Source organism: Populus euphratica, unplaced genomic scaffold (genome assembly GCF_000495115.2).
Source record: "Populus euphratica unplaced genomic scaffold, PopEup_1.0 scaffold120.1, whole genome shotgun sequence".
Taxonomy (NCBI): Eukaryota; Viridiplantae; Streptophyta; class Magnoliopsida; order Malpighiales; family Salicaceae; genus Populus; species Populus euphratica.
In genome coordinates, this window is record NW_011499918.1 from 394029 (window position 1) to 406927 (window position 12899).

At 28.3% G+C, this 12899-nt stretch overlaps 1 protein-coding gene across 1 annotated transcript; it reads left to right on the forward strand.

Annotated features, from left to right (window-relative positions):
- The first annotated feature begins 2872 nt into the window (after positions 1-2872).
- LOC105134893 (protein TRANSPARENT TESTA 12-like) lies at positions 2873-7507 on the forward strand. The gene is made up of 7 exons (XM_011039469.1): positions 2873-3172; positions 3306-3937; positions 4065-4121; positions 4754-4992; positions 5678-5796; positions 6326-6412; positions 7233-7507. Exons 1-7 carry the CDS (start codon positions 2873-2875, stop codon positions 7296-7298), a joined length of 1500 nt encoding a protein of 499 aa, XP_011037771.1. The 3' UTR covers positions 7299-7507.
- Positions 7508-12899: the final 5392 nt, after the last annotated feature.

Consider the following 12899-nt stretch of genomic DNA (forward strand, 5'->3'; position numbering starts at 1 on the left):
ATAGAATGTGAGTTGGAATATTTCACTTGTAAATAAGGTTGCCAACAAAGTTATCGATAGAAAATAAGCAAAAAAATCTAATTTTTAAAGTAAGTATTTCATAGGCAATACTGTTAGAAAAAGAAGTTGTTTACATAATCGATAACAGAACACAAATTCCTGACAAGCATATTGCCAATGACATGTTTATTGAATATGGTCTAAGAGATAAACACAAAGTCTTTGTTGCAAGATAAAATCTAAAGATATTAAAGGCCATAACATTTAAAGTTCTTTATTTATTTTTCCTGATAAATAATTAGAGTTCTTTATATTTACATTGAATTAAAATGACTTTCAATGAATTGATTTTCAAGTTTATTGATAATGAAGTGGTTTGTTTAATCACATCTATAACGAAACTATCGTTCAAAGAACCATTGTTTTAATGGAATCTGCTTCAAGATCTTCCTAAATTGATGAATATGGTATATGTTTAAGGGGAGAAATTTAAGGTTAGATAAATAATATATGATTTTTTAAAATTTTAAAAACTAGCTCATATATGAATTGACTTTTAAGGGAATTTTTTTACTAGGAAGTGGAAAACAATAGGGTGATCATCAAAGTGTGGAAAAACCACAATGCAATTTGGTAAAATATCAAGCAATATTCTAATGAAATAAGCGATGAAAAATTTATGATGGAATTAGTGAGGGAGAATTCCATTGGTAATTAAGGTGCATTCTCGATGAAACATGAGATAAAATATTTATTTTGCAAATAAGATTGTCAACAAAGTCATTAATGGAAAATAAGAAAAAAAAACTATTTTTTTGCATGAATTTTTGTCAACGATGTAGTTAGAAAAACAAGTTGCTGATAGAATTGATGATAGAACACCAATTCCTAATAAGTATATTGTCGATAACATGTTTTTGTAAAAAAATTTATTGGTACAGTAATTGCTAATAAAAGTTTCTCCTTAATGTCAATAGAATATTTCATCAATTTTTTTTAATTTTCTAGTGGTGTTCAATCATTGCCTTAGTTAGATCACATTTTGCAACATGAGATTCAAATTTTATGATAGGACTAGATGGTATGAAACATCATGTCCAAGTCAGAATAGATGTGTATCATATATCATGGCTATTGAATATAGTCTAATAGTGTAACACAAAGATAGTGTCATTGAATAAAATTTAAAGAGAGTGAAGTGAAGGACTTAAGGTTTAAAGTTCTTTCTTATTTTTTTTTATTATAAATGTTTAGAGTTCTTTATGTTTACGAAAAATAAAAATAACTTTGATAAATTGATTTTTAGATTTACTAATATTGAAATGGTTTATTTGATCACATCTATAGCAAAATCATAATTAAACGAACAATTATTTTAATGGAGTTAATTTCAAGATCATCCTAAATTGATAAATATGATAGATGCTTGATGAATAAATTGTAAAGTTAGATAAGTAATATATAGTTTTTTAAAATTTTCTAAACTAATTCAAGTATATTGTCAGTTACACATCAATGGGATATTTCATTGACTTTTTCAATTTTCTGATGATGTTCGATCATTGCTTTGGTTAGATTGTATTTTATAACATTAGGTTCAATTTTTTTTTTTTTTTAGATTAACGTGGGAGTCCGGGCCAGCTTGCGCGCACCACGACTAATCCCACGGGCCCTGAAGTTAACGACCATGTAAGTCTCCAGTGGCCATCATATGAGCAACCAAGGACTCGAACCTGAAACCACAGAGGGAGCAAACCCCTTGATCCCAAATCCTTACCACTTGGCCACCACCTAGATGGTTTAGGTTCAAATTTTATAGTGAAACTAAATGGTATGTAACATCAGGTCCAAGTTGAGCTAGATGTGTAACATAGATATATCATACTTATTGAATATGGTTTAACAGACTAGCATAAAGACAGGGTCACAGGAGAGTGAAGATCATAATGTTTAGAGTTCTTTTTTTCTTTCTTTTATTTTATTTTATAAATGTTTAGAGATTTCTTTATATTTAAAAAATCTAGAATATAGTACTTTAACTCATATAAACCTATAACCATAGAGAGAATGAAGTTATGAACGATTTGAGGATACATATATGCTATAACTAGACTAGATAGAATGCCTATCAGACTTGTGTATGAATTAGTAGGATATAGATTAGTCCAAGACGAAGCTTGATCATACCAAAAAACCATTTAGATAGAAAAACTCGTAAATTTTTGGATCGTTTTCAAATCTGTTAAGAAGGTTTTTTTATTTTTATTTCTTTAGAGGATCAACTTATATATTATAATCAACCAAGTTCAAAAGGATCTTCAAATTATGTTAAAAAAAAATGCTCTTTCATTCAATTTTGTTATTTTCCTTGTCTTAGATTTCTAGTTTAATTTTGGATTTTATATTATTTTCTATTTGATTTAGGATTATGATTTTTTAATTTTATAAAGGTAAGTTATTTTTCTATTTAAAAATTTACAGATCTTTTGAAGATTCAAACTATATTAGAGAGAAATATTCATTAATAAAACACAAATAAGAACTCTAGTTATTGAGACCCTTTTTAGCAAAATTCTATGTTGTTTTTTATTCTTTCAAGTTCAGCTATGTTATTTTCTCTGAACACAGTGTATGTATTGGTTTTTTCTTAAGTTCAAATTAATGGTTTGAACTACACATTTGGGATTAAGAAAACACCAACAAATGTTTGTATACCACAACAATCAACAAAAATCAAGGAACTCAACTAATGGTTTTCAAATATGAGGGACTAAGATATAACAAAGTTCAAATCCAAGGACTATAGAACAATTTATCAGCATTTATTCGATATATAAGCTCAAATAAGGAGCGCAAAAGAGGAGGAGATCGAATGGACTCTGATACTTCAAGATTAAGCTCCAAAGTCTCTCACCATGACGAGACTGTAAGCAATGAGCTTGAAGAAATACTAACAAATAATCAATCACCATACTCTAAGAGAGTCCGTTTAGCTTCCTGGGTTGAGCTGAAATTGCTTTTCCAGCTTGCAGCTCCGGCTGTGATAGTTTACTTGCTCAATAATGTGATTTCCATGTCTACTCAGATCTTTTGTGGACATCTTGGAAACCTTGAGCTTGCTGCTGTCTCTCTTGGCAACAATGGCATCCAAGTTTTTGCTTATGGCCTTCTGGTACGTAACACCTTCTCTCGCTCTTATGTATGTCCCTTTTCCCTTCTAAATTTGTGTGTACTAGAGGCAGGATTTGGAAGTATCAGCTTATATGAAGTAGAAAATTATCATCTAGTTTTGTTTTGTCTTGCAGCTTGGAATGGGAAGCGCAGTGGAAACCCTATGTGGCCAAGCATATGGAGCGAATAGTTATGAAATTCTAGGCATATACCTCCAAAGATCAACTATTCTCCTCATGCTAGCAGCTCTCCCTCTATTGGTGATCTACATATTTTCCAAACCTATCTTGATCTTACTAGGTGAACCAGTCAACATAGCATCAGCAGCTGCGGTTTTTGTCCGTGGACTCATCCCTCAAATTTTTGCTTATGCTGCAAACTTCCCCATTCAAAAATTCCTGCAATCCCAAAGCATAATTGCACCCAGTGCATACATATCAGTAGGTGCACTTGTGGTGCATCTTTTTCTAACCTGGCTTGCAGTCTTCAAATGGGACTGGGGCTTGTTAGGTGCAGGCCTTGTGTTGAGTCTGTCTTGGTGGATCATAGTGGTGGCTCAATTTGCATACATTGCAATGGGTAAGACGTGTAGAAACACATGGAAAGGTTTTAGTTTGCAGGCCTTTAATGGTCTTTGGAGGTTCTTTAAATTGTCTGCTGCCTCAGCAGTAATGTTGTGTTTAGAGACTTGGTACTTTCAGATTTTAGTCTTGATTGCTGGATTGCTTAAAAATGCTGAGGTTGCGTTGGATTCTCTCTCAGTTTGGTAAGCCATGAGATAGACTTGATGCTTTCAGATTTTCTTTGTCTCTTGCTAGGTACTTCAAGAAAAGAAAGAAAAAGCTTTGTGACTGACTGGAATGTTAACACTATTTATTCATCTCTATATGCAGCACGACAATATCAGGGTGGGTGTTCATGATTTCATTTGGATTTAACACTGCTGCAAGGCCAGTTAAAATTTTCTATCTTGGCTTTCGTTATATCCAAATTTATGCAAATAAAACTTGAAAGAAGAGAATATTACCTCACTAATTATTATACCAATTTAATTACGCATCTAACTCAACCTTGGGTTTATATGGGGTTTAGAGCTCTGAAGTATAGATTAAAACTATATTTAATAACTATGATTATTTTTCAATAATTTATAGTCTTAAATCAATTCCTGCCCCATATTATAATTAAATTTTGAGTAGATTGCAAATCATATCAAGTATCATTATAATAAATCTTTATCTGAATTTTCAAAATATGAGAAGTCCTAATTTTATTATTTTTTAAATGTGATTCATGATACATATTATTTTTTAAATTAAGTACCCTTCTCATCATATTATTGATATTGTGCTTATGTATCTGATTTAATCCATAATATTTTCATTAACAACATCAACCTGGATAGTTCCATAATAAAAGATGGTCATAAGCACCTAACATAATATATTTTCATTGAAAACTATATGAATTACATTAGTTTTAAATCCTAATTAAGAGGAATTATATATATATATATATATATATATATATATATTATTGCATAGAACACAAAAATTGACAACATTTTCTTGATTTCAAACAGTGTGAGAGTGAGCAATGAGCTAGGAGCAGGACATCCAAAATCAGCATCATTTTCAGTCGTCGTGGTGACTTCATGTTCATTTATAATTTCAGTAATTGCAGCCATTATTGTGATGATATTTCGAGACTCCATTAGCTATATCTTCACTGAAGGCGAAGTTGTTGCTAAAGCTGCCTCTGATCTCTCTCCATTCCTCGCTGCCACTCTCATACTAAATGGCGTTCAGCCTGTTCTGTCCGGTAACAATCTTTAACAAAAAAAATGTTCTTTTCCTTAACAATCTTCGCTGAAGGTGAAGTTAGTATTGCCGTTTACCTTTCTCTGTAATTTAGTAAGCATGAAAGTGTTGATAGTTGTCATCAAGCAAACGATGAGAGTGAAGCAAGAAATGTTTGTATTCATAAAATATTAGCATGCAAAGCTAGCTTCAAGGCACAGGGCCAAGAACAATAGCTGAGAAAAGCTGCCAGCTTGAAGCACAGAGTTAATTCATACATAAAATTCAAACAATTGAGCTAATGTCAAAACATGGTGAAGCCAAATTGGCAGCTGGTTGCACACACCCGGAAGCTCAAGGTAAAAAAAAACCCAGCACTATAGAAGGCAACGTTCCATAATAGAGCTAGCAAAACTTTGAGTAGCTTAGATTCACTCAGCCCTATGAATAATCTCTAATCAACTCTCACGAATCAATGCAATGGCCGGACGTATTACTTTCCATTAGTATATACAAATTAAAGCAAGGCAGATCATATAGAGTAAAGAAACATGATGGTTGCCATAATGGTGCTCACAACTCAATACAAAAATGTTCTTCTGTTCAGAGATAGAACTTCATATCATCTGCATTACAGTGCTGATCACTCCTTATCCTGTGCACTGTAATGGTTGCCATAACTGTAGATAAATTTGTTTGTGTTGAAGGGGTGGCTGTTGGATGTGGATGGCAAGCATTTGTTGCATATGTGAATGTAGGGTGCTACTACCTTCTTGGAATTCCACTAGGGGTGCTTCTTGGTTTTAAATTTGACCTTGGTGCCAAGGTAATATTATTGCCTTGCTTACTTTTAATTACCTTTATTTTATTTTATGACTAAACAGTATTTTTGGATTTTTTTTTGATAATATGAGTATCCTCGAATTAACTTATATTTTCATTTTCATACAAATATCCAAAGGCTTTACATGGTATATTCTTTGATTTTAATTTTACATATACCTTGTTACTTTCTTTCATTTATTTTTTATATATTGTTAAACAATATCCTTTATATATATATATATGCACACACACATGATAATAAAAGCTCGTCAAGTAAGTTAAGTTACTCTCCAAGTAGTTTTAAATAAATTGTTTATATATTAATATTTAATGCCCGTCCCTTTTTTATATAAATCATTTTCTTTTTATTGATGCATTATTGATAAAAAGGTTTGCTTACAAACCATATGAGTCCTTCAAATCTTGAATTTCAGAATTTTGAAAACAAGATGTCTGAAACTGAAGTAGTGGGGTTATATTTGTCAATTTGAAGGTATCTCTAATTTAACTATTAACTGTATTTTCTGCAGGGAATATGGTCAGGCATGCTGGGAGGCACACTTTTGCAAACTATGATTTTGTTATGGGTTACTTTGAGAACAGATTGGGATAAAGAGGTAAAAAATTTAATGTTTTTTTTATGATTTTGTTGATTTTATATATTTTAATCTTCCAAATTCCCTATAATTTTATTTATTTATTATATTAAGCTAGTTATTTCCCTTTCAAAGGATATGGCCATTCATCTCCACTTTCTCTTAGCAGTAGCGGAGGGTAACTAAAATTATTGGAGACAAGTTAGGAACAATAGGACTTAAAAGGGAAAAAAAAAAACAATATATTGTGAAGGGGCCAAATTAGAAATTAAATTATATGGGCCAATTTGAAACATATACTAAACTGTAGGGACTATAGTGATTTTCTTAAAATTTTGAGGTGCCGAATGAGAAGCATCATATATAGCATAGTGATAGGCTCGTTTGAATGATTTTTATAGCTCGAACTGTTGAAATTTATGCTTTTATTTAGGATTCTAATAAGACATGTTGAGATTCATTAGATTGACTTGTTAATTATTATTTTTTAATTTTCAAAGATGTCCAAGAACTTGGTATTGAATATTGAAGTCTAATCTAATCCTATAATATATTTATTATAAAAAAACATTAATTATAAAATTGATCCCACAAAATACAAAGTAACTGAAGAAAACCTAAATGAAACTTGATCAAAATATCATCATTTTTATTTTTTAAGTAATATAACAAACTGGGTTTACCCAGAACTTACTCTCGATCTATCTTAAATCAGATTTAATGTACTCACATGATGCAATTAATTATATTTTTATCATAATTTTTCATTTCATCCTTATTTTTTCAGAAAAAGAAATAAAATAGCAGATGAAGCAAAAATTACTAGTGTCAAAATTTTCAGGTGGAGAATGCGAAGAACCGGTTGAATACATGGGATGACAAAAGGCAGCCACCTCTGCCGGAGTAAAGTGTTTGGCTGGAATGTTTGGAATCAGTAAAGGAGGATCTGCCCTCTGTATCCAATCTTTGGGATTGAAAGATGAGATGAAACAAATAATGATGACAAATTAACAGTGCTAGCTACTTTAGTTAGTGGAAGGCTACTGCGTTATCGTAATATACTTTTAGCATTCTAGGTAATTATATTTATTGAATAAAATATTTAACTTCAGCTCATCATGATGTCGTGATTAAAAAAATAAGGTTAATGATAAAGCAAAATTTAAAGGATCAGAAAACCTCCAAAAAAAAAAAAACCCAATCTACATTGAGCTCAACTAAAGAAATTTATTTTTTTAGGCTCCAATAAGGAAATGACTAACTTTTTTTTAATACAACTACATTTTAAATTTTATTTTCTTTACATTTATTATGTTTATAATTTTTTTAAAAAAACTTACTATATTTCCACCGATATTATTATTATGTAAAAATTCTTTAACAATCTATAATATTTTATTATTATATATAAGAAATAATATGTCAAAGTTCTTTAACAATCCATAATATTTTCATCCACACACACACACACACACACACACATATATATATATATATATATATATATATATATTAGGGGTATTTTCTCTCATTAATATATATGTTGAGGATATTTTTTTTATTAATACATATATTGAGGATATTCGTCATCAACATTAATATATATGTAACATTCTAATTTTTAACACATGTTGTGTCCAAATAATATACTTATATGAAACAGTAAGGTCAATCTTTTTTTATTTATAATTCATATATAAGTGGTCAAACAAGATCTTACAATATTAAAGATTCTACCAAAATTTTAGTAGAATTTTCTTTAAATTTGGAGGATATCAAATTATCGACATCTGCAGTTACAACCCTTAAATGACACCACAATCATGGTCCAACTATTCTAAACCTTACCCCACATCAACACAACTCAAGATTGACATACAGTAAATTTTCTTTCATGAAATATGAATAATAAAGCTTAAAAATCAAATGACAAGCATATAAAATATGTAACAAGAAAAGTAAATGCACGACACTACATCTAAAGAGTTTACAAAATGATTAATTTATAGAATAAAGTTAAGGATTATACTAATTATACATAAGAAGTGTGTGAGTATAAAATATACTTAATACAATAAAATATAATCCTATTATATCAACTCTATCTTGCAGTGTGTGATGATTCTATAAATGACAACAATAAAATAATAAATAATTTAATAATAAAATTCACAAGTGCTCACTAATATTTAAATAAATTTTGATAATTCTCAACACACTAATTATTATTTTCCTTAATATAATACATTTTCCCATCCAATCCAAAATTTTAGTTGCTTTTCAATCATAACCTCATTCTCAACCCTAAAAGTCATATTCAATGTTCTAATTTGTTTTATTTTAACAATGCAAATGATATATTATTGACTTAACAAACAATGATTTCCACTCAACGATGAAAATTATAAACATTGGCTTTTATCCGGTTATGAAAGCAATATAACAATGACTCTCCTTCATCAATGAAATGAAAGTAAGCAACATATCATTGGTTTCCATTCAATAATAAAAGTTACAAACATTGACTTCCATCCAACGATGAAAGCAACATATCATTGGTTTTCATGTAATGATGAAAGTTATAAACATTAGCTTCCATCCAATGATGAAAGCAACATAACTTCTTCTTTTTTCCAATAAAACAACACGCATTGACTTCATTCAATATGAAAGCTATATAATTATTGGCTTCCCTTGAATAACGAAAGCAATAAATATTGACTCTATTTAATAATGAAAGCAACATAATCTTTGGTTTTCCATAGACCCTTTTCCAATATACTTTAATCACCTCTACCAAAGTTCATCAAGTGTAAGAAATCATAAGAATAATATACAAAATTAAAAAGACTAAGGTGCAAAAAGATGGTCACCGTCAAAACCACTATAATTAATTCTAACTTTTCTTCTTTTTTTTAGGAATTGATTTTTATAGCATGATAGTGGAAGCCAAGTCAAACTCAAGGAAAATTATTCTAATTCTTCTTACAAGAAACTATAATGAAGATTGAGGATTAATAAGAAAACTAAAGAAAAATAAAACTATGAAAACAAAATGTAAAAGATAATTCAGTGTTTATATGTTTGGTTCAAAGAGATTGTTCATTCAAAAAATTCTATTGATTATCGAAGTAAAATAAGTATTATTTTAATTCAAACAAATACTTAAATGCCTTTAAGCAAGAAAGATTGAAAATATTAAATTAATTAGAAAAAGGCCCTAATTAATTCCTTAATGTCAATCAAATTCAGGATTGAAAAATAATTTTTATATTTGATGATGAAGCTTTAAGAGTGAAAAAGGATCAAGTATTCTATGCTATCATTAAAAAACTTAACAATTTTTTCTTTTCTTATTATTTTAACTTGAAAGTTAGATCAACCAAATTCATTTATTTTGCTTTCTTCTTTATCCAAATCAATAATTATTGATTGAAAAATCACAAAATAAACATGTTTACCGTAAAAACCATTCAAAAAGCTTGAATGAGAACAATAGACATGTACCAAATTCAGGTAAAACAAGTACTTGAATGTTAAAAAATAAAGTTGGAAATATCTCTTCTCACAATCTAAACAAATAATGGAATAAAATTCCGCTGAATCAAAAGTGAAAATTTAGTTCATAGCTACTTGCAAATTAAAAAATAGAGAAGAAAATAATGCTATTTAATCCTTTCTAGTTTTTGTCATGATTTGCTTCCTTTATTCTCTTCCTTAGCTGTTATCTTTTGTTAGGACTCTTTTGCTGATTATGAGTCATTGATGTTATTGAATTTCTTAATCTTTATCAGGTTATTAAGATTTGTTAAATCCCTCAAAATTTGTGCTGAAAATAAATTTTATTGTTGTCATTCAAACTATACTGCAACTTAGATTTTGTTTATGACCTGGTTTCTTACAATACCTAACCATCCTAACTTTATTTTTTTATTTATGACATGTTAAAGGCTTGATCTATATTTTTTTTTAATCCTAAAGCCTACCATTACTATGTTAGACTCTTAGCCTTAATGAAATGCTTGACACCTATATATACACACATTTCTATCAATAATATATATTTTATGAAGTCCTTAAATTTTAAACTTTGTTGATTGTTGAATTTGGGAGATTAGAAAATAAATTTAATGTTGAGATTTTTGGTTAATGGCTTTAAAATCTAGTTATAAATAGGAGATTGCAATCTCTGATTTAAATGTCTAGATGTAATTGGGGATTAAATTGAATTAAATCAGTTCAATTGGACTTAATCAGATTGAAATAAATGAATTTATTTGACTAAATTGAATTAAATGAATTGAAATGGACTGAAATAAAAATTTGGACAAACATTCCTTATTCTCATTACAATCCTTAGATTTTGAATCTTTTCCAATTTCATTCAATTTGTTTTAAATTACCTTTATTTTTTTTGTAATTGTATCCCTATATGAATCAATTTCAACCTTCAAATTTAACAACCTATTTCAAATTCATATTTAGCTCCCAAAATTATACAATTTTGATCAATCTAACTATCAATTATGTTTTTTTCTTTAATTAAACCTTTTATTGATTTCTAATTTGGTTATTTGTTTCTAAATCATCCTTAAACTTCAAATTTCTTTTACTCTTAGCCAAATCAAATAGAATAATTCTTTTCCTAAAATTCCTCTTCAATTGAAACCGAAACCTTGATTATGGCCCAAAAATTTCCAAACTCAATTTTGTCTATAATGCTCAATTATCAGTTCAATTTCAAACTTTAGCTAATTTTTATATTTTGATTTTTATGATTTTTAAGATGTTTTGACACACAAGAATTAAATAGAAATTAAGAAAATAACAAAGTGATTAAAATAGTTGAATTTATTGACAATACATATTTTTTTGGATTTTTCTAATTTTTTTTCAAAATATATACAAATATGGGGGTTAAAAATTAGTTTACATGTTTCTTTACATAAAAAAATTCAAAGATTAAATTGAAAACTTATATAGTCATCTAACCAAATAAATTGATATTTATCTACGCAAATAAACAAAAAAGTTCATTAAAAATAACAAAAAAAAGAAGGTGGAAAAATGGAGAAATGGTTTGAAATGATCTCACACAATAATATATTTATTTATTTGTGTGTAATAAATTTATTTATTAAAATTAATAAAAAATAATAAAAATAAAAACATGTATAAAATTAAGTGAATTAAATAAAAATATATATTATGCAATTCCAACAAATTAGAATTGAAAAGGAAAAGGTGGCTGCAGTTTATAAATGATTAAGTATCTGTGAGAGGAGGTGAACAACATTTGTTTTTGGTTTTTTATGCTTAAATCCTCGTGTAAACTAACTAAAATTTATCCTCTGGTTTTATTTGAGAATGTTTTAAAATTGTTTTTAAAATTTTTTAATAATTTTTATTTTTTTACTTTAAAAGAACTTTTTATATTTTTAAATTATTTTAATATAAGAATATCAAATAACAGTAGGTTAACGCGAGCCGGAGGACACCTATAACCCTTCAAAGAAATAGGGCCCCAAAATGATGCGAGGTCTGGTGGGCATGTGAAATGCCGTTAGATTGACACGCCGAAAGACACTAATCGGTTGGTTTACACCTGTCAAGCAACCATTCATCAAAGACTGGGGGAGGGAGTCTATTACATATACCTACCTGCTACTTGTGTATTAGGACAAATTGATGGCCATGGCAGATACAGTGGTCAAATCACTGGCATTGTTATTAGTGGCTGTCCCCTGTATAATTTTGAGATTCTATATATTATTGTCGTAAAATACTCTATGTTAAAGCATATTTTCCAAAGTGTTTATATATATATATTAACATATCAAAATAATCAAAAATATAATTTTTTTTTGAAAGTGTGATCACACCTCAAAAAAAAAAATACACTCATATATTATCTATTTAACCAGTATTTTGCTGCGATTTATGGATTAAAAAAAAAATTAAGTACACAAGCTATCGATATATTTTTTTAATCTAGGTATTTAATCAAATAAATCAATAATTATTCATATAAATAAATAAAAACTTTGTTAACAATAACTAAAAATGAAGTTAGAAAAATTAAGAGAAAGTTGTAGAATAAGATATTTAATATCGCAAAATAAGATATTTATCTATTTGTGTCTCTTGAATTTGTTTATTAAAATTAATAAAATATAATAGAAATAGAAACACATGTGAAACTACACATTAGAATTATTATTTTAAAATAACTATCTTTTTTATAAAATAAAGCTTATATGTATAAAATAAGAAATATTCTTCAAAAATTAAATACAACAAAACAATTTAAAACAAAAAATTTATTCAAAAAAGGCTTGCAAAACCCGCAATTTAGCTCATGAAACCAGGATAAACCAATAAAAAAAACGAAGATAACCTCAAAACCATTTTTCTTATTAAAAAAAATAGAATGATAAAATCATGAAAGAAAATGAGGAAAAACAAAATCCCTAACCATATTAATTTTTAAAACTCATGACTCATATTA

Excerpts from the sequence above, each read along its gene's own strand:
- LOC105134893 (XM_011039469.1), top strand. The coding sequence starts at position 2,873 with ATGGACTCTGATACTTCAAGATTAAGCTCCAAAGTCTCTCACCATGAC. Across the intron at positions 3,938-4,064 it reads TTGGATTCTCTCTCAGTTTG|CACGACAATATCAGGGTGGG; the intron begins GTAAGCCATGAG and ends CTCTATATGCAG. Across the intron at positions 5,797-6,325 it reads AATTTGACCTTGGTGCCAAG|GGAATATGGTCAGGCATGCT; the intron begins GTAATATTATTG and ends TATTTTCTGCAG.